This window comes from Aulostomus chinensis, chromosome 23, assembly GCF_037954235.1.
Source record: "Aulostomus chinensis isolate RoL2024-O1b breed Wild chromosome 23, RoL_Achi_v1.0, whole genome shotgun sequence".
Taxonomy (NCBI): domain Eukaryota; kingdom Metazoa; phylum Chordata; class Actinopteri; order Syngnathiformes; family Aulostomidae; genus Aulostomus; species Aulostomus chinensis.
The window spans coordinates 7,477,692-7,499,109 of record NC_141342.1 but is presented as its reverse complement, the minus strand read 5'-3'; the positions used below and the strand labels follow the sequence as shown (position 1 = coordinate 7,499,109).

At 42.6% G+C, this 21,418-nt stretch overlaps 1 protein-coding gene and 1 pseudogene across 1 annotated transcript in view; both read right to left on the bottom strand.

Annotated features, from left to right (window-relative positions):
* Positions 1-1,976: 1,976 nt before the first annotated feature.
* The window catches only part of shisa8b (shisa family member 8b), an 89,561-nt gene continuing 70,119 nt past the window's right edge, over positions 1,977-21,418 (bottom strand). Inside the window, exon 5 of the mRNA XM_086195213.1 lies at positions 1,977-8,539. Coding sequence (XP_086051339.1) covers positions 8,013-8,539 — 527 coding nt within the window. The 3' untranslated portion in view covers positions 1,977-8,012. The remainder of the gene's footprint in view (positions 8,540-21,418) is intronic.
* Positions 12,284-17,343, bottom strand: LOC147239324 (general transcription factor II-I repeat domain-containing protein 2B-like; annotated as a pseudogene).

Here is a 21,418-nt window from a genome sequence, read left to right as displayed (position 1 = left end):
CTGGTAGTATATACACTCACTGGCCACCTGGTTGGATCCCCTTTTGCCTTCAGAACTGCCTTAATCCTTCGTGGCATAGATTCAATAAGGTACTGGAAACATTCCTCAGAGAGTTTGGTCCATATTGACATGATGGCATCACACAGTTGCTGCAGATTTGTCGGCTGCACATCCATCATGCAAATCTCCCGTTCCCAAAGGTGCTCTATTGGATTAATATCTGGTGACTGTGGAGGCCATTTGAGTACAGTGAACTCATTGTCATGTTCAAGAAACCAGTCTGAGATGTTCGAGCTTTATGACATAGCGCGTTATCCTGCTGGAAGTAGGCATCAGAAGAGGGGAACACTGTGGTCAGCAACAATACTCTACTCAACTAATAAAAAAATGGAATTTAGGAGGTCTTAAAGAAATATTTTAGGAGACATTTTTGTGTCTTACATTTTTTCTAGCACAGCTGCAGGGACTGCAAAGAGGCTGAATACCTCAGAGGGCCAGGGAGTGGAGGAGTTGGAGAGGTTCAAGAAGGCAGTGTCCTGACTGAGAGAGCCTTCTCTACTGCAGGGGACATTATCACTGCACAGAGGAGTGCACTCCCTCCAGAACACATTCAAATTCTTTCTCCACTAATATCTGAAACAAAAAGGTTCAGTACAAGTAGGTCTATTCATGTATTATTCTTGTTTATAAGAATGCTAAGTGCCCTTTTTTCCTGATATTTCAACTCAGTGTGTTCAGTGCAACACTACCAAGAAATCTAAGTTCAGGGACATTTTTTTCATCTTTTCAATTTACGTTTGTGTGACATTATTTTGAAAGTGTTTTCGGCATGTAATGTTCAGGGCATTTGGCATCTAAGTTGAGAGAAAGAAACGTGGTGCACTCAAATTTCCGTGTGTGGGTCAGTTACACTGTCTTTTCACATCTTTGTGCTCATGGAAATAATAAGACTAATGCACTCTGTACTTTTTTAATGTGTTTCAGTGGGTGCATTCAAATTGTATTCATGTATAGTTGTAATAAATTGAAAACATATTTTGAATTAAATCATTTTAACTTAATTTGTCCGGTGAATCGTTTATTCCATCTGATGTATATATGCACAGCATGCTCTATTATTTATTTTCTTAGTGAACCATGTACAATAGAAGAGGGGTGCCCAAACAGGGGTGCCCAAACTGGTCCAGTAAGGGCTGTGTGGCTGCAGGTTTTCACTCCAACCGAGCAAAAGCAACACCGGATCCAACAAATGAGTTGTGTGGACACAGTTTAGTTGATTTATTTAGTGGTAATCAATTAAAATGAAATACTTCATTGAGTGATACAGATTTTCTATTCACCTAAAAATAACTCCTGGGAGTTTAATCATCACAGACAGATAATGACAAGAAGAGCTAAAGGTGGAGTTGTTTATTCACGCCTTCTCTTGAATGTGGTACAAGTCCATTACTATTCTACAATAAAATTTAAATTGCTAACAACCAGTGTGATGTCCTTTTTGTGTTCCAAATACAGTAATTTCAGTGCATTTAATAAATATCAGAAAATATTGCATCCAGTAAAGCCATATTAAGGCCCCAGCATAATTTTGAGATTAATTTATAATGAATATTGCATGAGCACTACTTGAAAAGTTTTGATTTGCTATTATATTTACTTCATGGGGCGGCACGGTGGTGCAGTGGTTAGCACTATCGCCTGACAGCAAGATGGCTCTGGGTTTGACCCCCGGCTCGAGCATTGGGTCTCTGTGTGTAGAGTTTGCATGTTCTCGCTGTGCCTCTAGAGAGTTTTGATTCCTGCTTCCACTGAGACCATGTTTAAGTGTCCCTGAGCAAGGTACTAGATTAATAACTTCCCCTGATGGGTAGGATGGGGCCTTGTGTAGCAGCCATTATTAGCCTAATGTTAGCTGGGATAGACTGGGATACTGGGATACTGGGTCCCAAGGTCCCCCCCCCCCCCCCCCCCCGCGACCCTTAATGGATAAGTGCTATAGAAAATGGATGGGAGGATAGATGGGATATCTAGTTCTCGTCTCAAATCAGTGGGTCTTTGGTTAATTGCCTGAAATATGGTCTGTGCTTCACAGATGCTAAGATGTTTTAGGGTTTAGTCAGTAATATGTCAGTATATACTATTCTCAAAAAAGCAGATGTATTATAGATCTTGAAACTACATTTACTAACAAGAAGCTAAACAGCACTTCAGAAGTTGTTGAGGTCATTAAATAGTGAAGCTTGGCTGTGATGCACCGAGGTCATGCCTCTGTGGTCACAATGGATTGCATATATTATTCAAATATCATAAAAGTGGTCATTTGTTAAATTATACAAAAAGCCCAATATTTGTTTTGGCAATAATTATAAATCCAATGTAGACTCTACTTGCATTCAAGTATTGGCAGGGTCCAAGCCCCACATACTCAAACCCTGGTGTCAAGTGGATGTGATTCAAATCAGGGCTCATACCCAACGGAAGTGATGCAAGTAGGACCTTGAGCCAAATTTTGCAAAAAGGGGCATCAGAAACAATGCAAGTCTTGATAAATATTAAGGAAGGAACAGTTGTTGACAAGATACTGAATTTCTTCTTTTCAGAATACTATTTTATTATGTTTAAAACCTTTGTATTTTGGGGGATATCAAAAATATTAACTTTTCATATGCTGTTTATTCTGTACATATATCATATGTGCAAATATTTGTCCAAATTGAGCATGACAGGAATTTGTGAAGTATATTTTTCTCACTCACTGTCCTCCGCTTATTCCTTTCTATTAAGGGTCACGGGGGGGCTGGAGCCTATCCCAGCATCTACGGGCGAGAGGCGGGATTCACCCTGGACAAGTCGCCAGTCCATCGCAGGGCCAACATAGAGACACACAACCATTCACACCTATGGTCAATTTAGAGCCTAGTCCGCAATTGCATGTCTTTGGACGGTGGGAAGAAGCCGGAGTACCTGGAGAGAACCAATGCATGCACAAGGAGAACATGCAAACTCTTCACAGAAAGATCCCGTGCCCGATCCGGGACTCAAACCCACAACTTTCTTGCTGTGAGGCCACAGTGCTAACCACTGCACCAACGTGCAGCCAGTATAATTTTCATTTTGCACAATTTTATGCTAAAAAGCTGCCTATTAAACCAACTGGCTCAAATTGAGTACAGAGTTTGGTTGCAGAGAGGGTTTAAATTTATGCCAAGTGTCATGTTTATTGGACACACTTTTGCCAAGATACAAGGCACCATCTTTTAATGGTAACATTTTCTGTTTTTATCCTTTGCATTTTTATCATGTTATCAAATAAATTTTAAACAATAGTGTCATTATATTATATCTGCAATTTTTTGTCCAAAATGGCCAAGAAGCCTTAGAAGAATTTGAAAAAGTACATTTTCCATTTAGCAAAAGTTTGTGCCACAGCACTGACTATTTATTGACTACAACAAATTTTGAACTCACAAACTGATCAAGGGCTTATCTGCAATGTCAATAATGTTATGGTTATAATTTTGTATTTGTAATGATATAACCATTTTTGTGTAGGTTATATTTGCAAATTTTCAGTGGATGATATGGGTAAGCTTTGTGTAAAAAAAAATTTTTGAGGAAAATATGGGTGTGCCATGTCTAACTAGATGACATCAGGGAAAAGATTTTGGGTTATGCAATGTTACCCCCTCAGGCTGGGACCCTTAAAAATATTAGCAAGCAGAATTCCTAGTACGGCAAGTGGGAATGAGGTTGCTTCACATATGTTGGTCTAGGACAAGGATCCCTAATAATAACTAGATACCCAGGCATAGTATGAGTGAGGTCCAAGCCGTGCACAAATTAATCCCTGGCACCCTGGACATGATGCAAGTCAGACCTTGCGCCAACTTTTGCAAAGAGACTCATTTGAGCTTCAGTAACAACAGAGTCTTTTCTAATAGGAGGATCAGCTGTTGCAAAGATACTAAACTCTTTCCATTGCAGATGCCTTATTATTTTATTTTACCAATTTTTTGAATAAAAACTTTTTATATGCAGTGTTGATCTATCTATCTATCTATCTATCTATCTATCTATCTATCTATCTATCTATCTATCTATCTATACATACATGGACATGTATGTTTATATGTATGTATGTATGTATATGTATGTATATATAACAGGACAAGTGCAATCATTGTCACTTCATTGTGTAGTTCCTGATTTTGAACAACAAATGTGTTTGCAGGTTCCTTGCAACAGCTCTGCATGGTGTCTTTTGCTATCCAGCATTTGGAGAAGAGATGAGAAACATCTTTTGCTCCGGGCCTGAAAATGCCTCCATGAAACCCCTGCAATGCTGCCTGCAGACTGGAAATTGCACAGGAGCATCCATACAGGTCCTCACACTCTGGGTTATGACCCAGACAATTCAATAGTGAGAAACCCAGATCCATAGTGACTCCATTCCCTTCCCCCAAGGAAGGAAAACATCCAGTTTGTTTTTCTTTTTCTTTGTCTCTGCTCCCTTTCTCTTCATTTGTAAAGAGTTACAGCCTCTGGCTCTACCTCTATCTTTCCTTCTCTCCCTCTCTCTTGGTTGGGATGGAGGCTGATAGGAACTGACATGATGATGGTATTATCCTCACTGTCGAGTTAATGTGACCCCTGGCCCCGTATGCTTGGCCTGATGGTGATGAATACAAAGTGCTACATCATGAAAAGGGGGTGGTAAAGGCTGAGAGGGGGGCATAGAACAAGAGGACAGCTTTGCATGGAGGTAGATGGGGAGATGCAAATTAGCAGTGTTTTTTTTAATCAAAAGGACAAAAGGGAATGTATCAAAGAACTTCACAACAAGGTATCTATAGGGCATGAAATGATCTCAAGTGACCTTTTACCTGTCTTATGGTTTACAAAACATACAAGGCATTTATTCAAATATTGACAATGACAATATCTTTGGCAATTTTGAATCTGTTTCAATCACAGAAATTGACCGAGTGCTCAGGAGGAATGAAATGCGCATGAAACAACTCTGCAATGTGCCATTTGAAAGGAACAGTGAAAGAGTGAATTAGACACATCACCTGTTTGTCCAGGTAAAGCTTGAGTGTGTGATGCATACTGTAATGTTCAGCACCGTAAACTGTTTTACTTTGTGTATTTCCATGCAGTACACTTAACAGTTCTGTATATTCACAGTAGGGTTCATACTGTACACTATGTTGTAAAAAATGCAGTATGTTACACAGGGAAAGTTCTTACAATTGGGTTTTTTTCTCTCTCCCTCTCTTCTAGGATAAAGCGTATACAGGAGCTAGAGACCAGGGAACCACTTCACACATTCATTTGCACTGAGGAGGCAGGTTTCAATCTGGTCCAAGGCAGAGGGAGTGGAAGAAACAGAGTTGGACAGAGAGCAACGACTGATGTCCCAGGCCAACGAGGGGAGAAAGTCACAATGTGTGCGGCCATCTTGGAAAATGGTGTCCTCAACCATATCCCTCTTCTCGGTCCTTACAACACACATCTTCTTACTTTTCTAGACACTCTTTACAGAACCATAGTCCCTGAGAATGAGAGAGGTCTAAGTGGAGACCATCTGAGCAAATATGTTGTCGTGTGGAATAATGTGAGCTTTCACCACTCACATCTGTTCAGAGAGTGGTTTGCAGCACATGGCAGGATGGTGGTTGAATATCTCCCCCCTACTCCCCATTCCTTAATCCAATAGAAGAGTTTTTTTCTGCCTGGAGGTGGAAGGTTTATGACCGGCATCCATATGCCCAAGTGGCCCTGCTAGCAGCCATGGATGCTGCATGTGATGACATCACAGTGGAGTCCTGCAGAGGGTGGATTCACCACTCAAGGAGATACTTTCCTAGTTGCCTTGCAAGGGAAGACATCCGCTGTGATGTAGATGAAAAATGTGGCCAGACAGACAGGAATGTGTGGATGTCCAGGAATAATTTATGTTCAGTTGACAGTAATATGTACTGTTATATTGTTTACATTTGTGCATAGTTCTACCATAATGGTATTTCTTATGTTTGTTCTAAATAAGTGACTGTGTAGTTTTTTTTTTGCACAATGCTGTAGAATTGCAAAGAGCATATGCAGTAAATATGTGAAACATACATGTGTCTTATACTCAGTTACCTCACCAAACACAATAATGTGTAACTTTACTGTAGTTTTCAAATGGCTGTATAGGTAGTGTATAGTGCTGTCTTGAGCATTTTCAGATAGTGTCACCAAGATCTGACTTTTTTGCAGTGGAAAACAGAGAGAGTAAACTGTCATAATGAAAACATGACAAAGCCTTTGACTGTCTTGTTCATAGACAACGGTGTCAGGACTTATTATTTTGATGGCACTGACAGTTTCATTGACACGAATACCTGATTTTGAGGAATCAACTACCATAAATTCTGGACTATAAGCCGCGACTTTTTTTCGACGCTTCATGCCCCGCGGCTTATACTCCGGTGTGTCTTATACGAGGATTTTACCCTCACCCTGGGGTGTCGTGGGAAGCGGCAGCGGGCAGTAATTCCCTATTGTTTCTGATGGTAGCTGCAAGTACCGTACTTAGGGAAATTCCTAGCCAAATGTTATGGTAATTTCTCTAAGTACTGTACTTGGAGCGTCCAGTCCATGCCGCAGTGCAGTGTAAAAAGAGCATCACACGATATTTTCAGTCATTTGTACTCACCCTCAAGACAGAGAGCAGAAGAAGGAATGCTTATGATGCAGCTTTCAAGTTAAAGGCAATCAATCTGGCGGTTAAAGATGGAAATAGAGCTGCAGCACGTAAGTTTGGCATGAACGAATCGATGGTGTGATGCTAGAGGCGGCAACATGACGAACTGACCCAATGCAAAAAGACTACAAAAGCTTTCAGAGGTCATAATAGCAGATGGCCCGGACTTGAAAACGCTCTGGAAGACTGGGTCAAAACGTGAGAACGGGCGGCTGAGGTGTTTCCGCCGTGCACCGCGGCTTATTTACCGGTGCGGCTTAGACGTGTACAAAGTTGATTTTTTCCCTAAAATAAGCATCTGCGGCTTATATAACGGTGCGCTCTATCGTCCGGAATTTACGGTATTCATTTTGAGCTAGTGACAAACTTTTGTAGGTTATCCACTAGGTTTTGCAGTTTGTACTAATTTTTCTGAGAAATGCACAAACTTTTCTGCAAATGTTAATCGTGATGTGAGAAATACACCAAAGCAACTGAGAACAACTGTAAGCACAACCATGATTCTATTGATGCAGTTACTATTTTGAGGAATGTGTATTTGATGACTTTGTGATGACTTGCTCCTGTGCCTCCACCAGCAGCATTCATCCCAGCTAAGCTTACTCAAAGTCGGCTGTCTAATGGGGTTCTGTTATGCACGCAGGGAGGAGAGAGGGAAATCAATCTGATTTTACTATCATAAATATATAGGTATGTATCCAAAAGCTGCCTTGTTAATTTAGCACTAAATAGCTCTATATATTAACAATATGGCTGCTAGCTCCAGGTTTGTTTAGTTACTCTTTTGTTATAAGATACGCAAATAACTTACTTTCTATATTTTAGACTCTAAAGTTTTTTTAAACTAACTTTTGTGACCTGCAGGCAAATAATCTTTAGTGTTAATGCAAGTGTCTTTGTTCTGATCTAATGAGCAACTGCTACCCTGGTCTTCGATCTGAAACATTCCCTGATTCTCTAAAGGCCAATACAATACTGTAGTGCTTTAGGTCTAGAGCATCGTGGATCTGTCATGCTCTCAGTTGGGAGGGGCCTGATTGTTGTCAAAGAATTTCCTCACACTCTGTATACATATTACAAGACAATCCCTATTACCGTCTCTAATCTGGAATTGGTGACTTTTTTCTCTCTAATGTACTCCCCAATGTTTCTGTTCCTTTTTCTTATGAATATACCTCTACTCTGCATCCATCTGTGCCAATAGTTGTGCTAAGGTCACATTAAAGACTACACTGCTGCTGGTTGTTTTCCATGGTCATGGTGCTCACACAGTTACTTCTGTTGTACTGTGGGTGGAGAAGCTCTTTTGTCTGGTGTGTTGGAAGTAAGAAGGTTGCGATGAGTGTGGGATGTTAACATGCTGCCCATGCCCTACCCCCCCTCCAGGTCCTCCACACATCTCTCTGTAGCGCTGGCTAAATAGATCTGGCATGTTCTCGATGCTCTGTGGCCGACAAGAGGAGTTGGAGTGTCTCTGGGTGGAGGTGTACACAGAGGCAGAGCTGTGCCCTGGGGCAGAGGCCTGTCTTTGGAAATGGTGGGTAGATGGCTCCCAGGCTTTCAAGGTGGAACCAGAGAGCAGCGGGTGGGTGGCTGTCTTAGGGAGATGTGAGTGCTCAAAGTGGCTAGAAGGGATGGAGATGTTGTGGTGTGCTGGCAGATGCTGATGGATGTATGACTTCTCTTTGGGCTGCACTTGCATTGGGTGGAAGGCAGGGGGCACCATGGGCTGGTAGTGTGAAAAGTCCATAAGTGGGAAACTCTTGTAGTAGCTGCGAGAGGCACTGTTTGCTGCAAAGAGGACAAATGTGGAAATTATATGTGAGAAAAAGAAGCATCTGCATGTCAGTCAGATAAAGGAGGGTTTCAGTCCTTTATTTTATTTTTTATTTTTTTTGCTGTTTTCAGGCCTATTTGATTAAATTAGCGTGATCTTTGACAGCAATAAATGATCACATTCCGGAGGGCATGTTAAGTTCTCAAACACAATAACTTCCCACAAATGTAATAATTTATATTTAAGTAATACACTTCCAACTTACTTACACTTGAAGTTCTTTTTACAATTTATCACAGTCGGATACTGTTCTGACTCACAAGCAGAAGTTACATCTCATGAACTACATTAATAGAAGGCTGATGGTTGAATCATAATCTGTCCATGATATATTTACTTCATGACCTTCTGTCTCCAAAGTGTTGCCAGTTTCACTTCATGTTTTGCCTTGTAGCTAAAAGTTTTAGAGTTTTTTGTGCAACACAAACCTTCTGCCCAGAGGATGCGATGGAGTTTGGCCAGTGATACAAGTTAGAACTCGCATCAAATTTTGCAGAGACTCACCATGCCATGAGAAACAATAAGTCTCATTTAGTATCAACAAAAAGAATTGTTGCCCTGACACTCAACATTGTATTTTCTGAAAGCAGTATCAATTTGTCATTTAAAAACTCCTGCCATCAAACTGTACAACTCTGCACTGAGGGCGGTGGGGTGGTGGTGGCATGAGTAGGAGTGAAGAGGAGGAAATCAGGAGCAGGAAAAGTGCAATACAGGAAAATTGATCATCAATGATAATGAAACCTCTGATCCATAGGTAATAGCGAATTAAAGTTACTTCTTTTTTTTTTTTTTTTTTACAGTGAATTATACATTTCTAGTAAAGGTGCTTTTTTTGCTCAAATCAAAGAGTTTATCCCACGAATAAATGAGTATTTCGAAAATAAATATGAAGCAGAGATCTCATATAAGGAGCTAGAAACTGTGCTGCAGTGTTTGACACCTGATCGCTCTCCTGGCCCAGATGGCCTCACTGCAATATTAAAAGAGACCATAGGGAAATTATCACTCCCACATACTATGAGGTAAGGATTAATAGGTCTTATCCCAAAACCAGACCAATAATAACCACGACTAATAACCATACTTAATAATTATTAGCAATTAATAGGACACATATTCTCAGATCAACTCAACGACGGGCTTCCACAAATAATAAGTAACACTCAGTAAGGATTCATGAAAGGCAGATCAATTCATAGCAATACCCCTCTAGTCCTAGACTTAATTGAATACAGTGATTATATAGACGATGATGGTTTTATTCTTTCTCTTGATTTCTATGATGCTTTTGACATGCTAGAACATCCTTTTATTTTCAGGGTTTTGCAGCTTTGTGGTTTTGGTGAGAAATTTAGAAATATAAGCAAATGCTGTCATCAAAACACCAGTAGTTCAGTATCTATCACATGGTGCCTTGTGTTGTATTTCAGTCAACTAAGGGATTAAACAAGGTCATCCAATCTCACCATCAATATTCATAATTACAACAGAAATTAAAGCTGCAAGCAGCGTTGTTAGCGCCTGAGCCCCTGTGCGGCCACAGGCCGCGTCGTTCACGCTGGCCCGAATCTAACGGCGTATTTGTCAAATCTGTAGGCCTTGTAGTTTAGGAGATAGAAGCCTGAGTGTGATGCAGAGAGTGAGAGCAGAGCTGAGAGCTGGCCCTTTAAGAACCCCTCCCCCACTGCTCTGTCTTTGATCTGTGCTAGAGTGAGAGCAGAGCTGAGAGCTGGCCCTTTAAGAACCCCTCCCCCACTGCTCTGTCTTTGATCTGTGCTGGAGTGGAGAGCAGAGCTGAGAGCTGGCCCTTTAAGAACCCCTCCCCCACTGCACTGTCTTTGATCTGTGCTAGAGTGGAGAGCAGAGCTGAGAGCTGGCCCTTTAAGAACCCCTCCCCCACTGCTCTGTCTTTGATCTGTGCTAGAGTGGAGAGCAGAGCTGAGAGCTGGCCCTTTAAGAACCCCTCCCCCACTGCTCTGTGTTTGATCTGTGCTAGAGTGAGAGCAGAGCTGAGAGCTGGCCCTTTAAGAACCCCTCCCCCACTGCTCTGTCTTTGATCTGTGCTAGAGTGAGAGCAGAGCTGAGAGCTGGCCCTTTAAGAACCCCTCCCCCACTGCTCTGTCTTTGATCTGTGCTAGAGTGGAGAGCAGAGCTGAGAGCTGGCCCTTTAAGAACCCCTCCCCACTGCTCTGTCTTTGATCTGTGCTAGAGTGAGAGCAGAGCTGAGAGCTGGCCCTTTAAGAACCCCTCCCCACTGCTCTGTCTTTGATCTGTGCTAGAATGAGAGCAGAGCTGAGAGCTGGCCCTTTAAGAACCCCTCCCCCACTGCTCTGCCAAAAAAAGTGCTCATTTTGACAGTTTTGTCCAATTTGTGGACATTGTGTTGTAGATAGGTGAGGGGTCAGGGTGTATGAATTGTTCGTCTTTATGAGACGAGTCCAACAGTGTTGGTCCCATGTTTGTGGGACATTCATGGGAGGAGTTATAGCACTGCAAATTATCTTTAAATTATCTTTTAGTTGTGTGGCTCCGTAGGGGGCGCTATAGACTTTTTTTTTTAGATTAATGAATGTGTCGCCAGACCGGACCAGTGTGGCGAATTTCAGCAAATTTCATGCATGTTCAGGGGGTGAAATTAGATTATGCGCATAATGTGCATATTGCGCGCACTCATTAACAGCAAGAACAGTCTAGTACCAGGTTTTGAATGGGTGTGTATGTGAAAACCAGCTCCAGGCCGTCTGGCCGAGCTGCCTCATTGGACAATGTGTAGTGTGTGTTTTCAGTGCTGCTAATGTGTTGCTCTGCCGAGCACATGTAAAAGGGTCTTCACTTGAAGTACCTTCAGGCTCAGGCCCTAATTATGTCTATTCTGAGCTCATGACCATAGTTGATGGTTGTAATGTAGATTGACCGGTAAATCAAGACCTTCGCCTTTTGGCTTAGCTTCCAATCTGCCTGTCAATCTCCTGCTCCAGTCTACCCTCAAGATCCTGAAATACTTAAACTAGTTCACCTGAGGCAGGACCTCCCGCAACCTAGAGTGGGCAGGCCACCCTTTTCCAGCTAAGGACCATGGCCTCAGACTTGGAGGTGCTGATTCTCATCCCTGCTGTTTCACATTCAACACATTTGGGGTTGTGGTTTGATGGAGCTTAGAACAATGTCATCCGTAAAAAGCAGAGACAACATCCTCATGCCACCAAACTCGACCCCCTCCGCCAGCCGGGTGCACCTAGAAACCCTGTTTATAAAAGTTATGAACAGAACCGGAGACAAAGGGCTGCCTTAGCAGAGTCCAACCCTCACCAGGAACAAGTCAAACTTACTGCTGGCAACGTGGACCAGACACACTCCTCCAATAGAAAGACTGAACGGCCCTTTGTAAGGGGCCATCCACCCCATACTCCTGGAGTACCCCCCCCCCCCCCCCCAGGGTGAGGCTGAGGGAGGCTGATCCCCCAATAATTGGAAAACACCTTCTGGTCCCCTTTCTTAAAGATGGGGACCACCACGCTGGTCTGCCACTCCAAAGGCACCACCCCTGATGTCCACGCAATGATGCAGAGACTTGTCTACCAAGACAGTAATACAACATTCAGAGCCTTGAGACACCCAGGGTGAAAAATTAAATGAATGTAAAACACAGTAAGACAGATGGTTAAATAGCGATCTTTCTCTTTTTGGTTGCACTTTTATAACACAAATGGAAAGTCTTTCACGCTGCATTCATCTAGCTTATTCTCTTTCAATATCAAATAAAATGATAAAATACATAAACAAGTTAACCTTTGACAACATTTGGAAACAAAAATCTTGTTATTTAAAGAAAGCAACCACCGTAAAAGACTATGAAAATGATGACCTGCATGCCTTTGACTTTGAATGTATAAATGGCACCCTATAAACAAAATATTTATAAGCATTCTTACACAGTAATAACAGTTATTGGTATTGTGTATCCTGGGTTAATTTCAATAAAATTGGTGGTATTGATTTTCCTCTACACTGGTAGCAACCAAAGGGTCGCTGGTTCGATCCTCAACCCTGGTAACCATGTCAAAGGCAAGGCAACGCAATTTTATTTATATAGCCCGTTTTCACAAACAGTTAGTCTTAAAGGGCTTTACATGGCGTCATAACAACATCCTCTGCCCTTAGACCAGGGGTGGGCAAACTTTTTGGCTCGGGGGCCACATTGACTTTTAAAATTTGACAGAAAGGCTGGATCAGCACAAGATATGATACATATAAAAAAACTGCATTTGTTAACAGTACATATCAAACATAAACAGAAAAAAGGGTTAAAGTATTAACATACTTTTTTAATGAGAACAGTGTGGTTGATCACCCATTTTAGCCAGTGCATCGAAGTCTGTTGGTAATCCTGTTGAACACCTCAGATCTGTTCTGAGAATTGCCACATCACTCATCCGGGATCTGTGGGGTGCTTTGTTGGTGTTCATCGCACTAAAAGTCTGTTCACACACATATGTTGAGCCAAACAACACCAGCATCCTCTGTGCCATCCTCAGTATGTTTAGAAATTTGGCTGGACTTAATGGAGCATAAAACTCATCCAGTTTCAGGGAGTTGAACTTGTTCTTTAACACCATGTCACATTGGAGATCAATCAGTTCCAACTGCAACTCCTGTGGCACCGTCTCCGGGTCTAGTGAGAAGGGACATGACACCAGCTGAAGCGCCCTGTCAATTTTTCCAAAATCACAAAACAGACGGGAGAATTCCTCATGCAGGTCATCCAGTGAGTTCCTATATTTTTTCACATGTTGCGGGTCCTCTTTTAACGTAGCCAGTGTGGGGACATGAGCAAATGAGTTGTCTGACATTTGCTTCTAAAATAAAACCAGCTTGGTTTTGAAGTCTCTGACTTTTGCTTGCATTTCATGCACAGACTGGTTTTTCCCTTGTACCTTCACATTCAGCTTGTTCATGTGTGTCAGTATGTCCACATTAAAAGCTAAATCACAAAGCCAATGTGTGTCATTCAGCTCAGGAAAATTGTCAGTATTCTCAAGTAGCTCCAAAAATGAAATAATCTCTTTTTTGAGCTCCCACACACGTTGACATTCTTTTCCCAAACTTAACCAGCGGACATTAGAATGGTAAAGTAAGTCCGTGGGATCAGCGTCAGTTTCTTCAAGAAAATTATTAAACTGACGATGGTGAAGTCCCCTCGCTCAAATAAAGTTAAAGAGTTTCACAACTGGCTTCACGATGTTGTCAAGCTGCAACACGGATTTACACAGTGCTTCCTGGTGAATTATGCAGTGCAGGAAAATTACCTCCTGCTCAGGGTTGTCCCATTTCACCCTGTCCTGAATTCTCTTGAGCATCCCGACGTTTTTTTCCTGTCAGATTTGGTGATCCATCTGTGGTAACGTTGGCGAGCGTACTCCAATTAACTTGTGCCTCTGTACGACCGCTGATACACTGTTAAATAAATCCTCTCCTCCTTTTTTTCCTTTCAGGGATTCCATATCCATAAACTCCTCGGTTATCTTGAAATTCTCATCAATCCCTCTAATAAAAATCAAAAGCTTTTTTTTTTTTTAATAAAAATCAAAAGCTGAGCGGTGTCCTTTATATCATTGCTTTCATCCAGTGCCAAAGAATATAATGTAAATGACTCAGCTTTTTTGTTTAGCTTGCTAGTCAAGTGTTTGTCAGTTACTTCAATACGGCGAGTCACTGACCTGCGTGATAAGCTAATTTTTTTCAAATTTGTTCTTGCTCTCAGGACATAAAATACTTGCCATCTCTACAATGCACTCTTTAAGAAACTCCCCTTCAGAGAAAGGCTTGCTGGCTTTTGCTAGTTTGAATGCCGGGGTCTAGGATCAAACCAGCGACCCTTTGATTGCTAGACGGCCACTCAACCCCTGAGCCATGCTGCCGAAATGAAAGAAATCATTCACATTTAACCTTAATTCTGAACCAATCTTCAGCGGGCTGGATTAAAAAGACCAATGGGCCAGATCTGGCCCACGGGCCGTAGTTTGCCCACCTCTGCCCTTAGACCCTCACATCGACTGAGGAAAAACTCCATAGAAAACCCTTTTAACAGGGAAAAATCTGAGAAACCTCAGGGTGAGCAACAGAGGAGGGATCCCTCACCCAGGACAGACAGACGGGCAGTAGATGTTACAGGAAAGAAAAGAGTTTACAATACAAAATGTGGGAAACATGGAAATGTTAATAACAGTTGAAGAAGGAAGCTTCTGGAAGGGGAGGCAGGGAGAGCAAGCCAGCCTGATGGGGGACTGGATGGCAGACTGGTTCATGGGAGGGGAGCGCAGGTCGGTGTGAAAGCAGGGAAAAGGGGGTGGGGTAGGGGGTAATGCAGGCGGTGGTTGGTGGAGACAGATGGAGCTCTGGTAGATCTGTGGAAACACAGAGAGACTGCGAGACACCAAGGCCAAACTACAAAGTGCAACAAGTAATGATAATGACAGTTCCAAAATGTGCGGGGAGGAGAGGAGAGGAGGGAAGGGCTCCATGTAACCTGATGTGTCGCCCAGCAGTCTAAGCCTATAGCAGCATAGCTATAAATGTTTAAGAGCTACCTGAACCAGCCCTAACTGAAAGCTCTGTCATAGAGGAAGGTCTTAAAAAGTAGTCCGAGTGTCTGCCTCTCTGACCCATGGAGAAAGCTGTTTCCACAGTAGAGGAGCCCGGTAACTGAAGCCTCTACCTCCCAGTCTATTTTTAGAGATACTGGGAGTCACTAAAAGACCTCCGCTCCCAGAATGCAGATTAGTAAACTGGCTTGTGTTGCCTGGCTCCATAGACAAGTAGAGTTGCATGTCTTAACAGTGAAAGTTGACTGAGTGCTTCCGGATTATGTCACCTAATGGGAGCATATAAAGAATGAAGAGTATTGGTCCTAAAACTGAACCCTGTGGTACACCGTATGTAACTCTGCTCTACTCTGAATGGTCATTATTCTATCTTATATGGTCACTCGCTAAATTGGGCAGAGGGCCAGAGAAAACTACGGAATCCGACATTGTTTTAGCACACCGAAGCCATGTTAACTTTAGTTAATTCCGACTGGCAAAGCTGGGTGATCATTAGTGCCAACATGTATTACAATCTTACTGTAACCTTACGTTTGCCAGCACCTTGAGATTAGCCTCAACGTCGCCCGCTCTGGCCCCTGGGATGCACTTTATGCTTGCTGGAGTCTCTACCTTCACGTTCCGGTGAACAGAGCTGCCAATGACTAATGTCGGCTCCTCAGCGGGGCTGCGAGCAACAGATCCGACATGTAGAGTTTTACTCTCAGTGGGTGTGTCGCTGAGTGGGGAAAAGCAGTTGGAAACGTGATAGGTTTTGGTGGGCAAACATGGGCTTGCTGTGACTAGGTTTCCCTCATGATGCTCCCGAGCAGCGTGGGAGCTGCTAGTGGTGGCTAGGCTAGGTGGCTCCGCACCCGCTAAGGTGGACTGAGAAGCTCCTGAAGGTAAAGGACTAGCGCTAGCCTCCATGGTGTGGAGCCGGGACTCTAACTCACTAAGCCTCGCCTCCAGGACTACAAACAAACTACACTAATTACACGTACCATTAACACTAAAGGAGGCAGAAGAGTCACTAAACATCTGGCACATGGAGCAGGAGAGGGAGGGAGAGGTGGGGGGAGAGGCAGAAAGAGAGAGAGAGCAGCCATAGCAAGTATGCTAAGGTAAGCCAGTGGACCTGTGGCAAGTATAACAAATTGAACGGGGAATTTCAGAGAAAAGGGATGCTAAAGACTTAAGTGTCCTTGAGCAAGATACTAGACCCATAATTGCTCCTGATGAGTACGTTGGCGCCTTGAAAGGCAGCCTTCACCATCAGTGTGTGAGTGAATGGGTGAATGAGATGACACTGTAAAGCGCTTAGAGTGCCACTAAGGTAGAAAAGCGCTATACAAATTGAGTCCATTTACCATTTTTACAATTTACATTGTGATTTTCTCATTAAAAAATTACCTGTCAAACTGTCCTCATTCCATTAACAAGTGTCATTATATTGGAAACTTCTGTACAAACTTAATTTCTCACCACATGATTGCCCCATCTAGAACAGCAGATTCTGTCTCTTTCAAAACAAGGCCTTGTTTTACAGTGACTGGATGGAAATAAATATTTGGTCTGTCATCCATTTGTTAGATGATTCTGGAACATCTTATGTTATGAAAATCCAAGGTGATCATGAACAGTTTAATAAGGTCATTAAACGTTTACCTGTTTCTTTTATGAGGATGGTTAAAAAGACACCAAACAACCTTATCTGACCATACTGCCACACCTCTTCAAATTTATCATTGATGATAAGGATTTCCCAGTCAAGACTTTGTCCAACAAAACTATCCGTGGTCTCTTCACAACTGTTGTTTATCCTATGGAGTTTAGCAGGAACTCAGCTTCACAATGGTTTTGACAGCATACTTTACAGAAACTAATTACTTAAAAACACCTGTACCACCAAAAACCAAAGAACTGCACTTTAATATATTTAATCATGTATACCCCTCAGGAAAACTCCTAAGACATAAATTTTACATACCGTAAATGACCAGTAGCCCGGGCATTTATTTTGTAAAATTGATGTGGACCCCGGGCGTTCAAAGAGACCAGGCGTCTATTGGTAACAGGCTTTTATTTATTTTGGCACTGGCCAGCACTGGGCCATTATTATTATTCCTCACCAAGTTGCCTTCATCCACCGGTCGTTCACTTGCATCCACCATGCTTCTTGTTACTTGTGCTGTTTCTGTTTGGGACGTGACAGCTTGAGGCCCGTACACTTTGACTTCCACGACAGTCTCATGCAGCCAAAATAGCAGATCTACACATTCCCAACGCGCCGACGGCCAACGCGTTATCACCTTGTAGATCTTTTTTTTTTTTTGCATGGAACCGTGAGCTTGAAGATTTGCTGTTTGCGGTGCACTGTCATGCGACATAAATTACTGGTAAGTTAAAATAAATTACAAAATCTTACATGAAACCAAGCTAAGATAAAATTAATCTCAAATAATGGCCCCCCGGCGTTTAAACGAACCTGGCGTTTATTTGAGACAGGCGTCTATTTTACAAAATGAGGTCGGAACCTCGGCCATTATATGAGACCCGGCAGCAGTTTGACACCGGGCTATTTATTGGTCATTTACGGTAAATCATAATAGCTGCATGATCTGTGATGAAGACGTAGGCACTACAGATCATTGATTTTTTGTTCTGTTTATAGCAATATGTTTTGGAGTGACATGTATGACTGTCTTGACCCAAACCTATATCTTTCCCCCAGTTTTCAAGAAGTGATACCATGTTTGGAATGACATTAAATGATAAGGACACCAACATTCTATTGAATATTTAACGTATTTTAGGGAAATTCTTTAGTCACAAATGTAAATGTATTAAAACAAAACTCCTTTTCGGCATTTAAGTACAGACTATGTTTAGTAAAGCAATGTAATACATGAAAAAGAATACAGCAAAAATTCTTCAGTACACTATCATTAATATTGGACTATTAGAAGAGGACCTTAAGTGTTTCTAATCAACAAATACACAGTATATTTTTTCCCATCTCATTTGCCTTCCTTCCTGTTTCCTCTGCTCTGCCAATGTAAGAACATTTAGAGGAAATTTTAAAGGACTCCCATTTTTTGTTATAAATTGTTCTATTTACATTTATAAAAATAGTTATGTGGCAAATTAAGTTTTCCATGGTGGTCAGTGAGAGGGTTTGAAAAAGGTGATACAAAAGTGATGATATAAATATTTTTGTTTGATCGCACCATAAAGGTAAACTACGACAGACTTATACTTTTCTGGGACACGTGAGAACAGAAGGAAGGGAAAGCAATGTTGAGAGAGAAAATGAGTAGTGAAGTGGAGATGATGGAAAAAATGTATGTGCAACAGGATGTGGGGAAATGGTGATGATGGTTTATAAATACCCTCGCCCAGAGTCCAGTGTGTGCATGTGTGTAACATGAATGTCATTGAGAACTGAATATGTATAAACATGGAAGTTATTGCCGCTGGCTTGATGGCTACGTAAGCAGTAACCTTGTCTTTGTTGGTTTCATTATTTTTATCCAAGAGCCACAGCTGGTTTCATCTTACATATTGTAAATATTTTCATCTGGATGGGTTAGAATGGGTGACACGGTGGTGCAGTGGTTAGCACTGTCGCAGCAAGAGGGTTCCGGGTTTGAGTCCCGGCTCGGGCATGGGATCTTTCTGTGTGGAGTTTGCATGTTCTCCCTGTGCCTGTGTGGGTTCTATCCGGGTACTCTGGCTTCCTCCCACCATCCCAAGACATGCAATTGGGACAAGGCTAATTGGATACTCTAAATTGACCGTAGGTATGACTGTAAGTGTGAATGGTTGTCTGTCTCTATGTGTTGGGCCTACGATGGACTGGCGACCTGTCCAGGGTGAACACCGCCTCTCGCCCGAAAGCCGCTGGGATAGGCTCCAGCCCCCCGCGACACTTAACAGGAAGAAAGAAAATGGATGGATGGGTTAGAATGGATGTTAAGCTAAATTAAAAAAGAACAACTAAAAGTAAAACTAATAACACTAAACCACGAACCGTGGATCAGCTCTTCACCCTCGCTAGGGTGCTGGAGGAGGGATGGGAGTTTGCCCAAACAGTCCACATATGTTTTGTGGATCTGGAGAAGGCTTATGACCATGTTCCCAGGGGCACCCTGTGGGGGGTACTCCAGGAGTATGGAGTACAAAGGGCCGTTCAGTCTTTATAGTCGAGGAGTGAGTCTGGTCCACGTTGCTGGCAGTAAGTTTGACTTTTTCCTGGTGAGGGTTGGACTCCGCGAAGGCTGCCCTTTGTCACCGGTTCTGTTCATAACTTTTATGGTCAGAATTTCCAGGCGCAGTCAGGTGGTGGAGGGGGTCGAGTTTGCTGGTGGCAGGATGTCGTCTATGCTTTTGCGGATGATGTGGTCCTCAGCCCCATTAAGCCACGACCTCTTGCTGGGACAGTTCGCAGCCAAATGTGAAGTGGCTGGGATGAGAATCAGCACCTCCAAATCTGAGGCCATGGTCCTCAGCTGGAAAAGGTTGGCCTGACCACTCCAGGTGTGTGTGTGTGTGTGTGTGTGGGGGGGGGGGGAGGGGATCCTGCCTCTGGTGGACGAGTTTAAGTATTTTGGGGTCTTGTTCATGAGTGAGGGTAGGATGGAGCGGGAGATTGACAGGCAGATTGGGGCAGCATATGCAGTGATGCGGGTGCTAAACCAGTCCATTGCAGTAAAGAGAGAGCGAAGCCAAAAGAGAAGGCAATCCTCATTCCAACCCTCAGCTATGGTCAGAGCTTTGGGTAATGACCGAAAGAACAAGATCGCAAATATGCGGATGCCTCCTGGACGCCTCCCTCGGGAGGTGTTCAAGGCATGCCCAACTGGAAGGAGGCTTCAATGCCGACCCAGGTCACACTGGAGGGATTATATCTTTCAGCTAGCCTGGAAACACCTTGGGATTCCCTCAGAAGAGCTGGTGGAAGTGGCTGGGGAGAGGACAGTCTGGACTTCCTTGCTAAGGCTGCTGCCCCCAAGACTCAGACCAACCGGATAAGCGGACGACGACGACGATGTTATTTTTGGGTACTGTCATGGTGGACTCTTCTGGGCCTAGTTCTGACTTGTATCAACTATTTTCTTAATCATAGTTTTTTTTTTTTTTTGGCTAAAGGTAATGAAGGTCTGGTGGATGCAGAAGCCTCAGCTTCAACAAGGATCACTGGAGACAAGCAGAATTGATTGCAGAGTTTATTGTGCTCTACAGCATCAGAAATACAAACAATCTTGGAATGAACTTCACAATAACCCAGTACATTGCCTTATATACCTTTTCATTGCTCTCTTTTTTTATACCTGGATACTGAGGAGTCTCCTCCCCCTTTTAACCCATCCTGGCCAGTCCAAATCTACCAAAGTCACCATTTTTCATAGGTGTCTTGGGTACTTTTCCCAATTAACCCACTGACCCCCGACTACCTAACGTATCATGAATACTTGCGATTAAGCACACACAAGGTCATTACAATAATCAAACGTAATCAGCAACTTATAGGTTTTTATTAGACTTGTCAGTCGATTAAAAAAATTAATCCGATTAATTGCATCGTTGTCTATAGTTAACTCACGAAAAACACATCACATATTTTTATTTGCTCTAAATCTACCTTAAACTGATATTTTTCATTTTTTTAATTAACCATATCAACATGGGAGTAGGCAAATAGTTGCTTTCTGCAAATGCAGCATGATTATTAGTGTTGGAGCAATGTACTGTCCAAAAGTACAAACAAAACAAAAGTTCCATCCATCCATCCATTTTCTCCCTCTTCTCCTGTTAAGGGTCACGGCTCTCCCAGCCACGGCTACGGTCAATTTAGAGTCTGGATTAACCTCGTTCCCTCTTGATGTCTTTGGACTGTGGGAGGAAGTCGGAGTACCAGAGAGAACCCACACAGGCACAGGGACAACATGCAGACTCCACACAGAATGACACCGTGCTCCAGCCGGGGCTCCACCCACAACCTTCTTGCTGAGAGGTGACAGTGCTAACCACAGCACCACCGTGTCGCCCCAAAACAAAAGATTCACAGGGTAAAATAAAAAAATAAAAAATTATAAACTCAAGCCCAACAAATATAATAGTAATGATTAATAGTACTAACTGAAGTACTTGAATTATTAAGCCATTAACACAAAATGATGACCCTGATGCATTGCATCAATCTGTGACGCATGGAATAAATTAAATAAAAACAATGAATAATGTGCT